This window comes from Athene noctua, chromosome Z, assembly GCF_965140245.1.
Source record: "Athene noctua chromosome Z, bAthNoc1.hap1.1, whole genome shotgun sequence".
Classification (NCBI taxonomy): Eukaryota; Metazoa; Chordata; class Aves; order Strigiformes; family Strigidae; genus Athene; species Athene noctua.
In genome coordinates this window covers 80,488,364-80,509,597 of record NC_134077.1, presented here as the reverse complement: position 1 = coordinate 80,509,597, position 21,234 = coordinate 80,488,364, and the positions used below count along the sequence as shown (strand labels likewise).

Here is a 21,234-nt window from a genome sequence, read left to right as displayed (position 1 = left end):
TGCAGGAGGTGCTTAATGAATTTACTAGCTTCCTTTTTACTGTTTAAAACTATAATCTAATTCTATGCTTCTAAATAAGACAGCCCTTGACACATAAAAAAAGGACTATGCTTTTTGTATTTATGTATCTCAGCACTTAATATTTTTAGTTCAGCTTCTAGAGCAAGTATAGATGCCAATTATGGGACCTAAAGAGTCACCAGTGGACTCTGAACTTCAGTCCAACACAAAGAGATTGTTTTACCCCTACATAAACTGTTTGCTTGACCACATGCAGCAGCATATGTCCCTGGAGGCAGGCTTCAGAGGTCATCAATCTTTGTATGTTAATTACAAATACACAGACCAATCAGCAATTATTTGAGTATTTCTAACTTACTTTTAACATGATTGCTTGCCTTGTTACATTCATTCCTCGCACAGTTCCACTGGACTTGGAAGAATTAGAGCAGGGATTAATCTGGCCTTTCTGTATGTATGGCTGATGCTTTATATACCCCTAAAAAAAGACATTTTTTTGCACTTCTTTGAAATGTGCTAGCTGACACTTTTTTTTCCCCTTGCAGCATAAACAGTGATTTAGGAATTTAAGCTAAACCTAGTCAAAACTGGCAATTCATGAGGTGTGGGGGACTTCTTTCTCCTCACTCTTGTAACATTTTGATGCTCATCTAACAGCTCCTAAACTGAGTCTTACAATCACATGAGGATCTCAGCTCTCACTTAACCCCACACAATTGTGAGGGGTGGTGGTGAAGGGAGGGGTCCTAGGTCTTTTGATTGCAGAAAAATACTTAAAATATCCCACATAAAAGCTCTACATCAATATCAGACAACCCCCAGATGCACTGCATTTTATAATGGTCATGTTCAGACCTGGAATCTACAGGGATGTCCACACTGCAAGCAGGCAAGAGTGAACCCATTTTGGGTGCCAATCATGAAAAGCTGCAATCGCTGTTCACACATTCCCATGATGAGAGCATAGGACCAGAACTAGGATCTTTGCCCACGTCACCAGGCTAAGGTGATCACTGAATTGGGATCCTGACATACCAGCTACAGAAAAGAAAATAACGGGGGATCTCAGAGCAGAGACATGAGAGTCAACAAGGCTACATACTGCTCTCAGCACAGACCAGGGCACCATCCATCACAGCACGAATTCAGCTGCTAGCACCGTTCGATAACCACGGCAGAGGGACAGTGTGCAGCATACTAAGAAAGCAGTGGTGCCTGGGGACAATGTGTTTCCCTTCCACACTCTGCAATGCCTATACACATAAGACATAATGCAGCAGCCTGGCAAATTCAGCAACAGATATGCATGATGGCATTGTGATGGTACCCACGGAATATGATTTGGCACATCTGACAGAAACAACAACCCTAATCACTTCATTTACAGGACTTTTTTTATTTTGCATTTCTACTCATTAGTCCTTGCATTCTGTACATTTTGTACATGTGTATTTGACATTTTTAGTGTATCCTTATGGAACTCTTTGCCCCTGTGTTTATAGTGTTGGACCAGAGATGTCTTGCTGCAGCATCTTGTTAATCCAAAGTACATCTTCACCCTTAGTGTTCAGGGGAAAGTGAGTATTCTTCATAAGTACTTCAGCAGTTCTGCTCTACAAAGTAAGTCCTACCGCTCAGAATCAAAGCTTGCCTTCCTACACAGTAAGCTCTATCCTGCTTTGAGCCATAGTCCTCCTCCATACCTTTCTGCTGTAACACCAGATCTTTCCCATTCATGATTTCAGATGTTCAGATGTCACTAATTTCTCTAGGATGCACTGTACTGCAATCTAAAGTAACATGTTTCTTACCTTCCATCTTCACTGGTGTGACATACCTTGCCCTTTCTGGTTCTGACAAAAAACAGACCAAGTATTAGCACAACAGAAAGCCGAAAGAGGGTGTTTGGGAAGTAGAAATTGCAGAAATTCCCTGCTCTCCACCACTGCAAAAAATCTCTCTTATCAGATGTAGGTCCTCTGATTTTTTCAGCTTGATTTTCAGCTAATTTGTTCAGTCTTGAAGGTTTTGTTAATAAGAACAATCTGAAAGTTCACAGGTGAATATCCACTTATTAGGGATGAAGTTTAACAAAAAATAATTCAGTATATTCCACAATGCTTAGATGGAGACCTGAACTTAAAAGAAATCAGTGGCTAACTTCACTGAATCTTCACAGGGATGCCACTTCACTTTTATGACACTAAAACCTTTTTCCCTGCTTACACGTTCACTTGCCACAGTTAAAGAGTAAAAATGAAAAAAAGAAAGTAGTGTTTGAAAAAGAAACTCATCCAAAAGTATCATGTGGCTTAAATTGGCCTAAGCTAACGTACCATCAAGATTTTTTATTTAATGGAAAATCTCAAACTTTCATGACCTATGAGATCATCACACATAGAAACTATCAGCTGTGTCTGATACAAATGAAAGGCCGTGTGACTTATGCTAAAACTCAGAAGTAGTATTTCTTGCTGGTTGGATTGCACCCTTTAATCATAAAACTTACCATTTAAGGTCTTAGTCCTGCAAAGATCTCAAACATACAACCAGTTCTAATGGGACCAGGAGCTAGGTTTCACCTATTTTAAAGCAACACTTTGTAGGGGATAAGGCAGAATTTAAATTCCCTGCTTAATTTCAGCTGTACCTTTGTGTGTTTGTCAAGCATCCACTGAATCTACAAACTAACAAAAGCTCTAGGCTCCTTGGTATAATTATTTTCTGCCTTTTTTTTTCTACATAAGAATTATACTCAACCTTCTTTCTCTCCATTTAGGACAGAAACATTTTAACATAAGACAGATAAACATCCTCTTGTACTTCAATATTGCTCAAATTTTATGTATCATTCACCACTTCCAGTACATTAGTCTTTGTTAAGAGACAATGCAATAAAATCACTGTACATGAGTAATCATCCTACTCTAGTCTTTAATCTGACCTCCACATTTTATCTGCAAGAATCTGCTGTGCAGAACTATGCATCTGTAATAAATTCACTTGCCAATATTGCCCACTTCACTGCAATTTCAAGATTTATTAATGCTAGTACTGCTTTCCCAAAGGAGCAGGCTCTATGGAAATCAGAGACTTTACTGAAGTGAATATCAAGTTTTAGTCATATGTCAATCATTTTACCCTAGTTAAAATGTAGCTACCTCCAAGTACAGCAACAGCGTATTACAACACTATACTAGGCTGAGGAGAGGAACTGCGTAACACTGAGAACAACACTGAGAAATAAGTATTGAGAACAGGAGGTTTTGAGGGTTGATTTACACAGTAGGTGTAAATCTTGATGCAATCCCACTTTGTCCTCACAGTGAGATGCTAGACATGACCAACCCTGCTCTGGAAACTATGGAAATGTGAAAATGTGGTGCTGTGTCCATTTTTATAAGGTATAACCCTAAGCAGTAACAAGTACTAACCTTGTTAGTTAGGCTTTTGAAGACCTGGCAAAAACAGTTTGAAAGGCTTTGGGTTTTTTAATATGTTGAAAGCAAATCACTCTCCTAGATAATACACACCTACATGGATAAATTCTGCCTAGATTTGTATTCCATTGTCCCACCTTGCAAGTCTGAGACTGAGCAAGTTGCAGGGGCAGGTTGGTAGAAACCAGCTCTAGTATATACAGGAGTAACATGCTATAAACTGAGGAATGTAGAATAAGTAGGTTTACCATGCAAAATGGATTAACATCAGGCATCCCATCGCCCTCATTTAGTTGACTAGAGTCAGTTCTAAACCAGATGGAGTTTGGCAAGGGAGTTTCCATGAGGGATGATATGTGACAGGACTACTGTAAAGTGACATCTCAAAGATGCAGCCATGCAGAAACAGGTCCCAAAAGAGAATTTGCTTTGCTGTAACTAAGACAATTATCATCCTTTCTAATGCTTAGTGGGGCTTTACTTAGAAAAACTGGGTATTTAACTTTGCCCACTGTTTTATCTGGCAACAAGATCTGTAGGCTCTTGTCAATTAATGGATTTACTAATGTTCAACCAGGTTTCAGGGTATCTAGGTTGAAGTATCATCCAGGCTGTTAAAGTCATTGGTTTTAGCACTTACAGTAACTGTCACAGGGACTGCATATAGGTAATTCATTCCCCCCTCCACTATCTGGCTCTGCTCTGACTAGACACTCCTAGGTTGAGCCAGCAAAGGAGCAGATGGAGAACTGACTCCTGCCCTAGCCTCCTCACATGGCACCACACACCGGCTAGAAGAGCAAAACCAGCACTGTCTGCACTCAAGTCCAGATGGAGCTGGTGAGTCTGCTCAAGAAACAAGATTTCCTCCCCCTCCAGAAGACCTACATCCAACACTGAGTTATTCTGCACGTAGAATAATCATTCAGAAGTATGCTGCTTTAACATGCTCTTTATCCAATAATGTTGATCTGTTTGTGCCAATTCTCAGTGCTTTGGCAGCAGTGGGAAATGAAAAAATGGATGCAGGATATGAGAACTTCCACTGATAACAGGGGGAAAAAAAAAATCAATTTTGTCTCTTGTATTAAAGTTTAAGTGTTATCAATTTCATGGTTAAGGTTATGGTTCTTCTCATATGTGCAGGCTGTTCCGATTTACAGGTCAGGGAAAGTGCTTAATAAAGATTTCTAGAAGTGCAAGCCTCTCTCCAGGTGCTCTCCTTGTGCCCCTCTGTGTCAGACATCACTTTCGACAGGGTGAAGGCAACAAACAACTCAACTCTAGGCTCCACTGGCTGAGACCATTTGCTGCTGGTTCATCAAAAGAGTGCACAGCTGGCTTTCATGTCCTCCCCGCCACATGCACATAGCAAGGTGGCTGTATGGCCCCTCCCATGACACAACTGCACCCAAAACTAGACCCATAAACCTGTCCTAAAGAAGTGCTTTCCCTATGGCAGCAGTACATTTTCTCATGGGGAGCGCTCCTGGCCCTTGCCCAGTTGAGGCCTTTCAACTACTCTTACAATTGGAGGGTGGTTTCTCTATCTACTGACTTACAAGTCAGCAGGATCATGGCACCCTCCTGCAATGCAGCACCTCCTTCCTGGCTGACCCCCTGCCAAACTGTGCCCAGGGGGCCACCCACAAAACACCACCACCCCTTAACTCCCGCCCAGCATCCTACCTGGCATCGACTGCACCACTGACTCGGTGGTGGTGGTGGAGGCAGCATGGGGCTGCTGCTGACTGGAGCTGACCTCAGGCTCAGTGCTCACCGAGGGCGAGCTGTCCGCCTCGCTGCCCAGGAGCGGTTGTGGGGCAGGTGGGAGGGTGTCCTCAGTGGCCGGTGGCTCCTCCTGACCGGGCAGCTGCAGGGCTGAAAGGGGGATGCTGATGGGTTTCCCGGCAGCAACGGCAGTGTTGGAGCTGGTAGCTGGCACCTGCAGGGCAGCCACAGGGCCACCACACACACCCCGTGCCAGGGAGGCCAGGGGCCCCCGGGACAGCATTTGTGCTGTCGGCAGGGGCAAGGTGGTGGGGGAGGCAGAGCGGTGCTGCGGGTCAGGGTCGGGGCCCATGGCGGGCTGGGGCAGGGCCCTAGCAGTGCCTGGGCAGGAAGGCCCAGCCTGGGCCTGCGGCTTGGATGTGGGCATCTGTATCAGGGCCAGGGCTGGCCCATGGGCACCAGCTGTCAGCTCAGCATTGGCCACTATGTAGTAGTCTTCGGGGAGCTCTTGCTTGATCTTTTTGGTGAATGTCTCGCTATCACTCTCGTCAGTAGCCTGGGCCTGGCCTTTGGTGGGCACGCTACTGGCCAGCCGCTTGCAGGAGCCAGTGGGAGCCTGCTGGGGGTGCGGCTCAAAGTCGCTGTCCTCATCGGTGACAGAGGACTCGCAGACCATGTCAAAGACAGTGGACTCATCCTCACACTCCTCTCCAGGCTCACCCATCTCCGACGGCTCACTGAAGGAGTAGTCACAGGACTCACGAATGCAGGTATATTCCAGTTTGGTCTTCCCCAGCCGGCTTGGGTAGCGCTCCAGGGAGCTGGTCTGTGTTTCTGAGGGCACCCCCATTATGCTGGAGCTGTCAGAGGTGAAGCTGCGGCTGTCCTGGAAGCAGATGCGCTCGTGGGAGCTGGCCCGGCAAGTGGCACCCAAGGGCCAGTGGTAGGCATGGCCGGCACTACAGCTCCACATGGCTGTCAGGTTGCCATGGTTCCCCACAGAGAGCAGGTGCTTGAGGTTGGGGATGAGGCTGCAGATGGTCCCGTGGCTGTGGGCCCAGCTCACCAGCTTGGAGAGATTTTCAGAGGAGGTGTGAAGGCAGTACTCCATGGTACAGGATCAACAGTGCCTCGCCACTGGAAATTCAGCTGAAGACACGGTTCAGATCACAGATAGGGTCCTGGCACTCAACTGGCACGTGCTGCAGCACGCATGAGCTTGACTCGCCTGCAAACAGAGAGCAAAACCCTGCTCTTCAGCACTCCCAAAGTAAGACCACATTTGCACGGGCAAGTGAAACATTGTAAGCTCAACTAAAACCCATTTCACTCATCTCATGCATTCCAAAACACATTTCTCAAAACAGTATCTGCTTTTAAGTGGCCTCATTCCTCATTCTGCCTGCAAATAAACTGCCTTTAAACCCAAGGAAAGGAATATCACTGCAATACACAACTAAAAAGATAAAACAGCTTTTTAAACAATCCAGTTCAATATAAGTGACAAAATTATTTCAAACTTAAATCTGACAAAATGCAAATGTAGCCTAAAAGACAGTGATTATGTCTTCATATTTGGGAAATCAAAATCAAATAAAAATCTTAAAGCATACAATTCATTTTGAACACCAGGGTGGTAATCAAGCACCAACTCAAGACATTCCTTCTGCACCTGATGAAACTTTCACATTTTACATCATTTATGCACCTTTCTCAAGTGTAGCAAATATCTCCTCTTCAACTGAATTCGAGAGGCATCAAAATGAAGGCCAGAAACTTTAGTTTTCAACTTGAGGAAAAAACAATCAAGTTCACCCTTCACTGTGCTATACTGAGTCATCAGTTGTCCAAAGGCTTAAGAGAAGCTTAAGGCACCTGCAAGGTTTAAGTCATAACCTTCCTTAAATCTGAGAGTTAACCTTTTGCTCTTTTATCACACTGTCTATTTTCCCAGACCTAAATCACAATTCTCTTCAAGACAAACACTTGCCATTTTCATCGGAACTATTTAAAAATTTGCAGCACAAGGCATGGACCACAAGGTCTCATCCCACACAAGACTGCAAGACCTCAACTTCTCAGGACTTCAGTGCTAGGACTTTCTAGGAGATCTTGCAGCTGTTTCTCTGATCCACATTTCCTTTATCACCATAAAAAAAAAAAAAGACAATGAAACATGATGCAGGAGATGCTTCCTTTGTTTAAGTAAACAGAGGGGAAAAGTAGGAAGAGAGAAAGTAAATTTGAAGATCAACCATTCTTTCAATAAACAAAGAAGATCAAGGAATTGTAACACAGCTCAGCTAAATAGTGAAATTGTTTACAGGTAACTTCTTAGACTGTAGCTTTCTTTTCTGTGAGTGGTTTACCAAGGTATCTTGTATCAAAATTCAACAATCTGATTAGTAACCTTCTGTATATAAGCATGGCTATAAGGTATCTCTGGAATTAATGACACAGGGCTTAGTTACTGCTTCAAACAGTGCACTGCTGGGGCTGAGGGACAGGCAGCTGTGGCAGCCCCAGGCACTGGGCACTGGACTGACAGACCCAGGCTGAGCTGAAACAAGGCTCCTGGGCCATGGGCAGGGGGTGATTGGGGGTCCTAGGGCAGGCTAAGCAGTCCTATTAACACCCACAGGTGTCCTTGGGGCAAAAAATTAAGCTTGCAGTGGGAATGCTAAGCCTGTATATATCTGTTGGCCTCTTGTATTGTATCTACATTATCTGTTACTGTAAGCAGTTATTCACAGGAACATTTGCTATTAATAATTATTTTTTATCCAAGTGTCCTATATTCCACATATTTCCAGATTTAAGCTGCAGCCAATGCCCATTTTCCTGTTATCCAGGTATTGTATTACTTAACTACTGCAATAACATTTTTTTTTTTCCCCTTAACCAAATGAGATAGACAAATGTCTATGTAATCCTAGAATAATGATCGCATTGAGAAAGATGGCACAAACGAGTTTTCACACAGATCCCACTGTTGGGACTCTGGACTCCTCAGTTTGAGGTGGGAAGTTATTACCCCCTACTGTAAAGATCCTCAAGGACTGTGGATTAAATAGGTCAAAGTCAACTGTGAAGGTCTAGGTGACTTCAACACAACCAGGTTACTTGGACTCCCAGAGGTCTGTAAGAAAGTCAGCTCTTCACAGATGGACCTCAACATATAGTCCTCACCCAGGGTCACCACTGTTATTAATAAAAGAAAGACTGTTCAGTTCTGTAAGTCTTTGTTGTCTTACTTTATTGTCTTTAAAAAATAAAGGTTATTTGACTTGCTGAAGATCAGTAATAAGAGCTCAAAATCTCATGGTTGCTGGGCACAGTCTGGGCTGAGAATGTTTTGAGGTTACTGCTCAGCTAAATTAATAAAGATTAAATGTATGCTTATATTTCTCTAACGATATCCATGTTTCCTATCTCACAAGCTGTTACCTGCTAGAGGTCACTTTTTCAAATAAGGGATCACATCTAATATAATTTCAGTTTGGTAAATCACCTAAATGGAACTTTTTTCCTTAAAGTAACCAAGGGATACCAAAAAACCTGTGTCACTGTCAGATGATAGCAAACTCTTGAGTGTCTCTCCTTGTAGACACCTGGTAACAGAGAAGTCACCTCCAGTGACTCTGACAGCTACAAGTGACTGGGAACTTCTGCTCAATTCCACAGACCTGTTTGAATGCTCTTCCTAACCTTCTCTCTTCTGTGCCTTGTGAGTTGCAAGACTTAGAGCTCCCATTGTTTTTCATCTCACATTTCCATATAGGCAGAAAAGCCCTTCACATTTTTCCCAACTGAAACGCAGTATTCATGCCAATGTCACACCTCATTTTGTCCCCTGCCCTCTTCTCCACCAGCATTTTGAGATGCAAAATGAACTTTACTATGGCTCAAGAAGACAGCTACACAGTAGCTAACTGCCCCTGGAGAAAGCTTTCCCTAAAATCAACACAAATTACTACCTGCCTAGTCACTCACTCTTCAAAGCCACCTGCCAGCTAGCTGCAGATAACCCTGTTTGTTCTGAGCCAAGGGAGGTGATGAGGCTGTGTTTCAATGGCTTTGCAGTCTGTGTATCCCTGCCCACCCACTCCTGTGGATGAGACAAAAGGTGGGCTGTGCAAACCCAAACTGGAAACAGGACGGACCAGTACTACACACAAATCCCTCCATAAGGGCCACCATGGGTCTTTCCTCCCCAGTCAGGCACTGTGCCTCACTGGTGGGGTCGAGAATGGAGGCAGCATGGGAATTTCTAGACATTTTGCAAGCTTCTAGGTATTTTTCCAACATCTTTAAAATTAAGCATGACATGGAAGGAAGTCCTTAATAATGGATGAACATCATCAGGACACAGTTAAAATGGTGTAAGATTTAAGCTTAGTTTTGCAGTAGTTCAAGCCAAGGTACATGCACAGAGAACAACTGCTACAATAACTCAAATTCAAACCTGTTATTGCCCACATGAAGCCCCAGCAGATCTCACAGCATCACCTGCAACACAAAGCTCCTTGCATGACCACTGCCTCTGTGCAGTATAGTATATGCAGTAGGTCCCCACCTTGCAACCCTTTTAGGCACTGAAGAAGTCTCCCCCTTTCAAACATACAGCTTTTAAACATCTAGAAGCTCTTTTTTTTTTTTTTTAAACATTTTAAAGATATGCTGTCAGTCTTGACAGGGGTCAAAAACCCCCAGGGCATCCAAATTTCTTCTGACTGCTGTATTCAAAGATACAGGCTTACAATGTCCCTCCTCACAAAAGCACCAAAAGACTGAAGGAGTAACACCATATTCAAACAAAGAGAACAGTACAATATGGAAAGTGAGTAGGGAAAAGGAGGGAGAGCTAGTCAGGAATATAGTCAGAAGATACATCAGTGCAAACCCATGGGAAAACTTGGAGCTGCTCAGTTGCTGCACGACCAGGGATGTATTTTGGGAAGATACAAAGCCCCATTTGGCTCAAGAACCATTTTTCCCACAGGGAAATTATATCAGGTCAACTACCACAGTCTAGATTGTTTGTGCAGGGCTGAAAATCCAAAAGTATCAGTTATCCAGAAGCACTGTGTCTTCAGTTTGTCAACTGCAGTGTAAGTTGACAATGACACTTTGGCAGGGAGGGACTCACCCTGTAGAAAGCGCAGAAAATCCATCTTTATCTACCCAGTTTACTGAAGAGGGACCTTGTCCGTTCAGTCAGACAACATGCTGCTGGCTGACAGTCTGCTTATTTGTTAAATCATATTCTAAAGATTATGTAAGTCCTTTATTCAGACCGGCAAGATTCCTTAAGATGACTCATGCTTAATAACCTGCTAACATGTATACTCTGAAATCACACAGTAGCTGGCAAAAACATGCTATAGCTTCAGTATGATTAACACTGATACTTTAACTGCATTACAGATGGCAAAGCCTTAACCATCCCCAGCACTGTTCTGCAGTTCAGAGCCTAGAAATATCTAATTCAGGTAAATTAGGTGCTGGAAATTCACTGCAGTTATCTGGACCCTAAATTAAGAATCTGATTTTATGGCTCATTTTGCTTTTATGACCTAACTTACATGTCAGTCTAGTAACTAATGTGTACAGAATACATACTATACCAGAAAGCACTATTATTGCAAAACCATTCATTGAGATCCATTAACGCATCAACTGGAACATCATTCGATCTGAGAAAGGAAGTATTTTCTGTATCCAGAACCAGGGTTTTGCCATAGGAGAGATCTACCCTATTGACCAAATGGTAATGAAATATAGCAACCCTGTAAAGAGCACCCCTCTTCCATGTTCTAGCATTTCAGGAACTTCCAAGATGATTTTTGTCCAAGGGCACAGTATAACCATGGGTATATTAACCAGCTCTTGGAACATGATCCCAAGGTTGATATTACTGAGAATTTCTTAAAAGCCCAAGATTCTTAATTAAGACTACGATGCAAGAATTACTTTTGTGAATAATAAAAAGTAATCTTTCTAATCTCACAGCTGCATAAATACTAAAATATGAATCCTAAAAGGCAAGCATAAAGCCCCTGAATTTAGTCATGTTACATAGCATGGATTCAAACCAATCTTACAACAGCTGAAACCTGACTTCTAGGTGTTTTCAGGGAGCAGCACTGTTTTATCAGCTTCTACATTCAGAGTCCCCAAATCTTTGTTTGCTTTCTCACACTAGCAAAAGAAGCTCAGAATATTGTAAATCCTCTTTGTTTTCAGCTTCTCTGCTCTGGCCAAATATACTGGGCTGTTACTCATCACCATGTGAAGGGGAAACACTGATTCGTTTTGAAGACTTTGTTTTCCATGTGGAAGTAAGGAAACTCAGTTGCTAGCTAACACATTGAGAGTACTGTGAATTAAAAGTTTGGCCACTGTGGTGTAAGTACCTATCTCATTCAAGATTTTAGCCAATGGACAATATAAGAATAAAAGAAACCTAATAATTTCTTAAGCCAAATGCTTAACATTGCTAAAGGATTGAAGTCAACAACAGCAGAAATCCAAGTGTCCATTCCTCAGAGAAGGCAGAGCAGTACTGAGGTCACCACAAGGTTCTGCTGCAGTCCCATAGGCCCTGCTAGCCATCAATCCAGGCTTGAAGGCAGTATTTCTCCTTCTCAAAGTAAGAGGCTGAAGCAGATTCAGCAGGAACTGCTGCCTCCCCAAAGAGCACTCTTCAACTGTCAGAGCCCCCAGCCATACAACAGAGCACCCAAAATCATGCTGCTGCTAATTACCTTCCCTGCTATCTCCTACAAGGGGACTGTTAAAAAGTTAAGTTAAAACTTGACCTCTTTGCCCCAGTGTTTTAATTTCTTCATGGATATTGCTAAGGATGCCATTGTCTTGTCAAAGGACTGGGATGGACAACCACTCATTCGAAACAGGCCAGTGAACTGGAAGGGCTTAGCAACAGGTCAGTGAATTTTCTCTAATTTTAGATTTCAGCAGTACAAAACTTCTACGTCAACTCAAATATTATTCAATTTACTTTCTGCTCAAAAGAAAGACTATGAAGCAAGAAGCAGCAGAGAGAAAAAGCAAACATGTAGAAAATAAATGACATCTTATAGGCAAGATATAAATCAACTAGATTTCCTACTTTACCATTGTGGGGCAGACCTCCATCTGTACAAACTCCATGCAAACTGTACATGGTTCCCTTTAGTTAGGAAAACATGTTTTTAATTGAAAGTCTCTAAGAAACAAAGGGGTATAAATGAGAGAGGAAAGGCTTACAAATTCTTGCAAGCTTTGCAAGCCCATGAGATGGTTTGTCAATGTCATGTATCCTTAAATTAGAGAATAATTCCTCCAGCTATGTTCATTTGATACTGTTTCCTTACAACTTTTTTAAAGTCTGCAGCTGGGGTCTTCAAGGGAAGAACTATAGCTCTGTCAGAATTGATTTAGAAATAAGGATGTACAGTAGGAGCAAAACAAAACCATCATGCTAGTTTTCCACCTCTACAATTCTGGGCTTATCCCAAATTTTGTATCAATTCAGTCATTTATGTGCAACAAGTGCCTTCCCTTTTTTGTGTCTCAGAGCTTCTGTGCTTGTATCTCAGGCCTTCTGAAGTCAGTAGGAGCTCTGCTATAGATTAATCAGGTCAGGGTTTCATCCATGATGAACCACAGTTATCAATCTTATCATCAATGAGCAGCACAAAGAACACTTTCTTGAGATGGGGGTGCAGGGGGACGTAGGAACAAAAAAATTTACATCTTTCTGGGCAAGTAGTGCTGGTCTCCATTCAGAAAAATCCCAAAAGTGACAGGAAAGTCACACTTGCTCCACAAGACTGCAGCTCCTCCTCAGCTGATGGTTAGTCTTCAGGGAGGCTCTCCTTGCTAAGTGTGACATGCTTTCAACTGAAGCCATCAGCACAGCAAGACTGAGGAAAGAAGCAAAACCCTTTTGCTGGTGAAATACCTTCAGCTGTCTGAGAAAGAGGAGGATTTGCAGGGATGCCATTTGAGAGTTTCCTTGCCTTTTCACATGGAAGACTACCACAGAATTATGAATCTCCCAAGAGCCTGCCTCATTCACAAAATGAAATGATCTATCCATTGACAGCAGAACAGAGGAACTCTTTGGGGGATTGATCCTTAATCCAAATGTAATGCTACAAACACCACTGCTTCTATTTTTTTTTCCTCAGCGGCTACTAAACAGGAGCTATGTGAGTCTTGCTCTTGCACAGCATGCCTGAAGGGTTACAGAGAGGCCTTTAAAAGAGCACCAAAAACCTCTCCTCATCCAGATGTCAATGTTTCAGTTTAATCTTCCTGAAACAGACCCATTCCTCACTCCATTCCCCCCAGCTCACTCCAACTCTGGATAACTGCTCAGACATGTTAATGCCTTATCATGAATCCTCTACCAAGTCACACCCTCTGCTGGTGCTTCCCAGTCCTGAGCTCCAGACCTCAGGAACAGAAGCCTGATTTCATTATCCTCATTTGCAGTAAGTAGTGGAAGAGGCTCAAACAAATGAATTCCTGACAGTCCTTGATTAGGACTAAACTGTGATATATGGAAGCCTACCTTGTGTATCTGTTTCCCAAGGACTCCTTAACTGTTTACCCAGGCCTCTTTGTTTAGGTAGGATTAAAATGCTTGTTAGGCTTCCTGATAACAGAGGCTCAGGATCTTCAATGGACACTTGGGCAATTGCTGAAATGTACAAACTAAGAGGGATTCAAACAAAAGGATACAGAGACCCTGTAGTAGGGAGGATGATTTGTGCTGATTCAGGTAGAAAACACAGGGACTCTAATTCACAGCACATGCTCTGGAAAGAAAGTAAACTAGCAAACACCGTGAGGAAGACTAATTCTCTGGACCACCTAAGACCCCCAATAGAATTTAAGACACATGCTCAAAGGGGTGTCAATTTATATAAATTAATTCCAAGAACTCATTAATACAAGACCACTCTTTCCAGGAAATCTAATGAATATGCATGATTTTTACGTATATTAACTCATGTCCCTTACTAACTCTTGGGAGCCCTTATGGTGGAGAATCCCCAGGGCAACCTCAGCACTGCTAATAAAAAATACCTACTTAACAGTAAAAAACTTTGCTGTTGAGTCAATTTCTGTGTTTCAGTAGGATCATCAGAGAACAGTACAGAAATGCATGGGAGTGCTGCTTCGTGATGAGGAAGGATCTTCCTTCCAAGGAACATGTCAAAAAGGCAAATGAGCTTTCTACAGTTCATGAATGTATCTGCAAAGTTGCTGAGCACCTCCACCTCCAAGAAGTTAAAGCACTTGGTAGTACTACACTTCATTTGTTTTTACCTTGCATATCCCATAAAGGACATGTTCCACCATGTTCTTCCCAGAAGCTCTATAGCACTAAAGTAATCCTGTAAAATATTAATCCTTCACACTGCTTACAACTGAGCAGGGTACAGACGAACTCAGAAAAGATTTTAGGATTTTGAAAGCACTTGAATAGTTTAAAATACAGAAGACAGAGAAATCCTATTTGTTCAACTCAGTATTTAGCAAGTGCACACTCCTTGAAACTTTCTCTCAAAGCCTCAATGAAGGGTAACTCATTTTGTTAATTTGTTCTCACCATAGTCTGCAAAGACCTGAGAGACAAGATGGATTCTAAGTCCTCGCTTGAAAGCTGTGTTTCTTCAGGCTGACAATGAAAGCAAACAGTTCTGCACGCTTAGAGACTGTTAGATGAACTATCTGACAAGCATTGTGTGCCCCCAGGTCAGTGACATAGGCTGAGGGGAACTGCAGGGACCTAACATGGAAATAAGTTCCCCCTGCACGCTCAGTGAGCTGCATTCACATTTGGTGTTTCACCTCACCAACATGCAATGCTGGGCAGCATTTGTAGCTGCTTGCATCACCAATGACATCTAGCTCACCTGTCCCACCTCTGTGCAATCAGTCTTAGCACTCCAGTTCAAGTTGTATCTCCATGTCAAAATTTAATGAATAAGCACCCTCTTGCAAAACTGCTTGGGGCTTGTTTTTTGTTGTTTTTTTTTTTTTCCATACCTATGTGCCACTGAATGAACACACATGTGCTCAATGCACATATGTGTATTTATTTCTGGCTATAATCTTAAATACCAAGTGTGGAAAGGGAAAAGGAGTAGATTTCAAGTCTTCATTATGTTACCAACCAGTTTTCAGAAGTTTGCTCCCATATAACAATTTTTGATGCACTTTTAAAAAAGTCAGAGTTTTGATAGAGGGAAAACACCATTGGTTTTGAATGTACTTGAACTAAACCCGCAAGTCAAGTCCGACATTACTGAACTGCTAAAGTGTCAGACTCCTCCTGCAGCTAGGATGAATCTAGCTCTGTCTCCCCTCTGAGCTACTATCAAATTTACATTTACATTTCAGAATGCTACTTGTTGCAGTGGCAAAAAATGACCATATATATATATATATATGATCCAACACACAGAGATGTTAGGAATGCTTCTATATGAAATAGAACCTTCAAAATAAAAATACACTAACTGGCCCAGCTCAAATTCTGCTTTTAAAAACATAATACTCCATCATCCTAGAAGAAACAATGATTACTCACTGTTCACTCCACTATTTGTTCCTACAATGGTGGAAATGTCTGCAGAGCAAAAGCACGGAGAGAGCAAACATTTCCAGTCGCACTCATGGCTTTCTCCACTAGCAACAGTGGAGAAGATATAGCAAGAAAGAGGACCAGGGCAAAATCCATCCTGGATATAAAAGCCCATTGAAAGCTGTGGAACTACCACTTGTTCGAATTGGCTCTATATTCCTTTGAGGTTGTAATGGGTCTGACACTGAATTTTTCCATATCTCCAAACCCAATCCATCTTTTTCATAAAGCATCTTTCTACAGTAAAATCAAAATGAAGGTTTCCAGCTCTGACATTATTACTGCATGGTTGCTTATTCCTTTAATATAGGTAGGACCACTGCTGCACAGAAACAAACAGCTGTCGTGGTACAGCCAAACTATCCCCCATCAAATTTGCTTAGGAGAGCTTGATCTAATACCCACCAAACTCATTGGTCATTGAACTCAGTGGTCACTGAATCAGGCCCAAACATCTATTTTATGAGTCTGGGCTTGCCCAAGGAATAATGTCCGTGCAGTCACTTCCCTAGATGGGTGAAGTTTGATCTGTTCTTGAGGAGCCAGAACTGATTCAAGTATGCCTCCACACTCGTAATTCTTCAATCATTATGTTTAATAATAGCATTGTTTTAGCTAAGTCACCAGTCCTTTGATCCCTGTAGTAAGCCAGGTTCTCTTGCTTTGAGTTCACATTTTGTCTACCCAAATTTAATATAAAAAACAAACCGAAACAACAGCAGGGCAAGCGATTTACAGGGCTCTGGTTCCAACAACATTTGCTGAGGAATTCAGCTTGAGTGGGTAATCCCACATACAGCAGTGCCTGTTCATGGGTTTTTCTCTAAAGCTCCTTTCAGAGCTTCGCGAGTCCTGTACAATTACATGGGCTGTGCTGAAACAGAGGTGTGTTACAGCTCTGGAAAACAGCATTTTTAGAGCTGTTTGGTTTCTGGTCCAGGCTCAGATTTTACCCAGGAATTTCCAACTGTTCATGAGAGCCCAAAGTCATTGCTATAGCAGTCAAAGCAGGGCTGAAATGTGGTAACAGGGTCAAGCCTCCACAAAGCAAGAATAAGACCACTTGCTTCATTTTTCTCAATCCAGAATCTCTTTAAGTGCTAGAAACACTTACCTCCACTTTTAATGACTGCAAGCTATGCTTCATACAGGAGCTGGCACCCTCCCTCAGAGCAAGCTATAGAAGGGGTGACAACAGCAACACAGCTTTCCAGAGCAAATGCGATGTGTTCCTGGTTTGATTTTGCCAGACAGGGATCTTACAATAACCAAGCAGGGACTCTCAGGTACCTCTAGTACTCAGTGCAGACCTGCTGGGATAAAAGCTGCTCTCAGGAGGAGGCAGAAATGACAGTGACAGGGAACTCTGCATCCAGCCAACACCTTAAGAGTTAAACACGTCTGCTGAAACAGTGCCTGGGTGAAGATCTGATATTCACAGCATTTCCACAAGCCATGTCAGCATAAATATGATGGTGACATCAGTGTACACTGCTACACCATGCAACCAGTGGGACAGCTCAGAGGACTACTTAATACACCTGTGCATCAGGATTAGTAAAACATGGCAAGCAGTTTTACTGTAGCCTCAAGTCAGTCTTGGCCATCTCTCATTTTACTATTTCTGTATTCAGCAAAGTACATTTTTAAGGAAAGAACACATTTTTAGTAAATAATTTCTGAGAAGTATACCAACAATAAGATTTTAAAGTGCTGAGTGCTTGAAAAAAAGCCTAGCTTTTACTTAGCTACCAGGGAACTTATGTATCATGGCTTGGTTATTCTGTGTTTAATTAAAATCTGTTTCAAAATAACATCTTTCTTCACACCATTTCTCAGGATGATTTGAGTATGAGACTGCACTATATCAAAGACCCTAGCATTTGCCTCAGCTTGCAGTTCATAATCATACTTTCATGGAGAAATTGCACCACGTTTAGCAAATCTTTAAAAAATATTATTTCCTGAGTTTACAGTGAAGTGTATGTACACTAATTTTAGAATTACAGTGTGAAGAATGAAGGACACATCTTAAAGACAAGATGTTTTCCCTACTCTTTCATTTTCCTAGAAGTTGTATCAAGAGAAAATCTGCACATAATTTACTAAAAAAATCACCTGGAATATTAATGTTGACTTATACACAAATTATGAAGACAAAGCTCTCACATCATCTTAATGGAAAACCAGTGCCTTCAGTTCCAGCCCAGACAACTTAACTATACCATGCCACTCCTCAGAAGCAAACACAAGCAGTTTCTGTTGATGAAAGATTTTACTGTGTCAGATTCAGTTTGTATTTATTTGTAGGATTTCTTTCACTTCAGGGCTTTTCTAAACTAAGGGAAATTGAAATAATGCAACCATGGCAATATTGAAAACATGCACTATTTAGCTACATAGTGGCAGCAAAAAAATGCTATTAACTATCTACACAAAACAGAAGGGTTGTTTTCTGTAGAAAAATATAAAAATCACCACAACTTGGCATTTCTGTGTGAGGATGAAATTCCACTTTCTATACCACAATGTAAGGGTTTAAAAAAAAAAAGGAAAAACCTAAACACAGAGATGGTTTTGGATGTTAAGTGATTTTCTAAGGACTTAATTTTCAGCTAGAAAACAACTGTAAAACTGTCTTTACAATGCACTTTTTGAAGTATCAACCATTATCCTTATCATTAAACTACTGGTATCAGACTGAGGTCCTACCCTGCAGTTGCTCTCTAAAACCTTAAAAAAAACCAAACACAAAAACTGCAGAGTTGCAAGAGACTTGAGAAAAAAACACAAGAAATAAAGACAGCAGATTATTCCATGAACAAGCTTGTATCCAACTGTGCATAACAGATAAGATGCAGCTGAGTCCCCTAAAAAAGTTCCTAGACATGACTTTAACGATGTAGAAAAAAACAGTAACATGAAAGCTGCCCTAGAGATGAGCCAGGAAAAGTAAGGATTCGCATTCAGATGTAAGCCAGTTAGAAATAATGGGTAACATCCAGTACTCAGCAGCCAGTGGATAGAAAAATAAGAAATGCTTCACCCAGCCATGCACCAATTTTTCAATAATTCCAGGAAACATTTCTAGGTGTGTGCCTCTAACTTCATACAATTGATCAGTTCAGATCATCTTAAAATTTAAAACAAGGTTTAAAACAGTTACATTTTAAGATTACTGAGATGGATTTCCTGGAAGTGCCCAAAGAGATCGAAGCCACATGATGTTGTAGCTACACAAAGGTGAGGCGTTGGTAACAAAGCCACAGGGTGACCAGCCTGACCTGCTGTTGCTCTTGATGGAGAAAGCAGGAAGCAGGCCACAGTGTGAGGTAGGGATCTCAGGGACAGAGCCTACCTAGGCCATTCTGTATGGCATTTCAAAGCCTGCAGGTCTGAGTTCAGTGGGACTGGAGCAACAGAGGCTTATATGTTTGCACATGGAAAAGGTCCCTTTGACCTTGTCTGGCTCAGTCAACCCAGACCCCAGTTCTCAGAGGCATTTATCTAATCAAAAGGATGAACAAACACTGAGTGGGATTTTCAGAGGTCCCTGTAGGCATTTAAACATCTGTAAAATCTCACCCTGAGTGTCTAAAAATCTGTGAAAGCTTTATCCAGGCAAGTTCCAAAGCTTTGGCCAAGAGCTAAATTAGTGTTCTTAAGCAAGCATAGTTTTTATTAACAGTGGTGCAAGATCTGGCATGTACAGCATGGAGATTTAGGGATGGTGCATGATTAAGAAACAGAGAGAAATACTCATGTTTTACACTGGCAGCTGACACACAAAATACAAGTTTGGAAGAAGAGCTCATCTATACTGGAGGACTCTGAAGAGTCTCAAGAACCCTCACTTATTCCTTGGAGATTCAAAACCAGAAATGCAGCCTTCGGACAACTGGAGTTCAGAACAACATGCTACTTACACTGCTGAATGTTTGGCAGACCAAATAAAAATAAGACTATATATCATGTGACCAGTAATACAGAAGGGGGTGTAAAAGAAAAAACAATATATTGTTGCATTGCACATCTTCATTAAAGTGTGTTCATGCTATTCTTCATTAGTACTGCATCTATTGCACCAAACAGATGAGGAAGTTCCTTCCAAAATTACCTATTTCTGTTCATACTGGTTCATTTCATGATTAGAGTGACAAAATCCATACTAGTAAACACAGCTGAAGATAAATTACTATCCTGCTTGTAATTACTTAAGATACAGACTTCAAAAACACACCACTAAGTCTCTTCAAGAAATGCATCCAAATAAACTTCTTAGTCTCTCCAAAGATAACACAAGAAACCCTTAAAAAATATAAAGCTTTCAATCTGCAGTACTCCAGACTCTCTTCACTTGCCAATTAAAAGACAAAATAAACCAAAATATTTCTTAACACAGTAGGTTTCAAACACATCAGAAGATATTTTATTACATTAACTTGACAGCGTTTCCAACTAATTTTTTCTGGTGGTTGCATTTATTTCAGCCTTTGAAAAGAGTTAGAAAATATACAGCCATTGCTCATTCAGAAAAAAAGAAAGAAACCTTTATCCCATAAATATGAGCAGAAGTCTCATACCCTAGAGTCATTCCAGGGACATTGATATCAATATTCAATTCCTTCTAGTTCTCTCCAGATACAAATAATCTATTAGTAATTAATAACAAACACTGGAAAACATGCCAAGAATAACTGAAGATCACAGTCTAGGTAACACAGAGGAGACTAACATATGTAATTACTAATCTAATTTTTGTAATTTTCTGCAAGGACATGTACACATTAGATACCCATTCACCCAACCATGTCATAGAGTGTATTTCAATTTGAAGCCAGTCAGGTCTCTTACACATAACTATTGATGCAGATTCAGCAGATATTTGGACATGTCTTGTTTGGAGGAATAAAGCAGAACCTAGAAGGGGTATTTTGGAATGAAACTGATGAATGATTTCCTAGTTAGAAGTTAAAAAACAAACAAAAAGTAGAAAGGTGAAGAACATGCTGACACTAATACAGGGGCTAAATATATAGAACTGCCCTGACCAGCCTTCTTGAATTTCTGCTGACATTTTTCCAAAAGGACTTCTTTGGCAATACACTTGGACAGCTTCATCTCCCTTTCTCTCAGAAAGAGCTGCTCATTAATTATTATAGTGAGTTCAAACCAAAAACTTCTGTATTGTGTATTCTTATATTAATGCCTCGCACCATTGTTCAGGTGTTTACAAACATGACTGGCTTCCTCCACTTGCAAACCATTACCAGTGAGAGAGAGTTGATGGGGGAGCAGTGAAAGTTACGACTACCACACTCAGCAGTGATTTTGTTGGCACCTCTCTGGATAGTACTTATCCTGCCTGACTTTGCCAAG

At 41.5% G+C, this 21,234-nt stretch overlaps 1 protein-coding gene across 1 annotated transcript in view; it reads right to left on the bottom strand.

Annotated features, from left to right (window-relative positions):
• KIAA1958 (KIAA1958 ortholog) overlaps nucleotides 1–21,234 on the bottom strand; it is a 58,637-nt gene that overhangs the window by 21,102 nt on the left and 16,301 nt on the right. Inside the window, exon 2 of the mRNA XM_074932195.1 lies at nucleotides 5,151–6,420. Within this exon, the coding sequence (XP_074788296.1) occupies nucleotides 5,151–6,303 (1,153 nt within the window). The 5' untranslated portion in view covers nucleotides 6,304–6,420. The remainder of the gene's footprint in view (nucleotides 1–5,150; nucleotides 6,421–21,234) is intronic.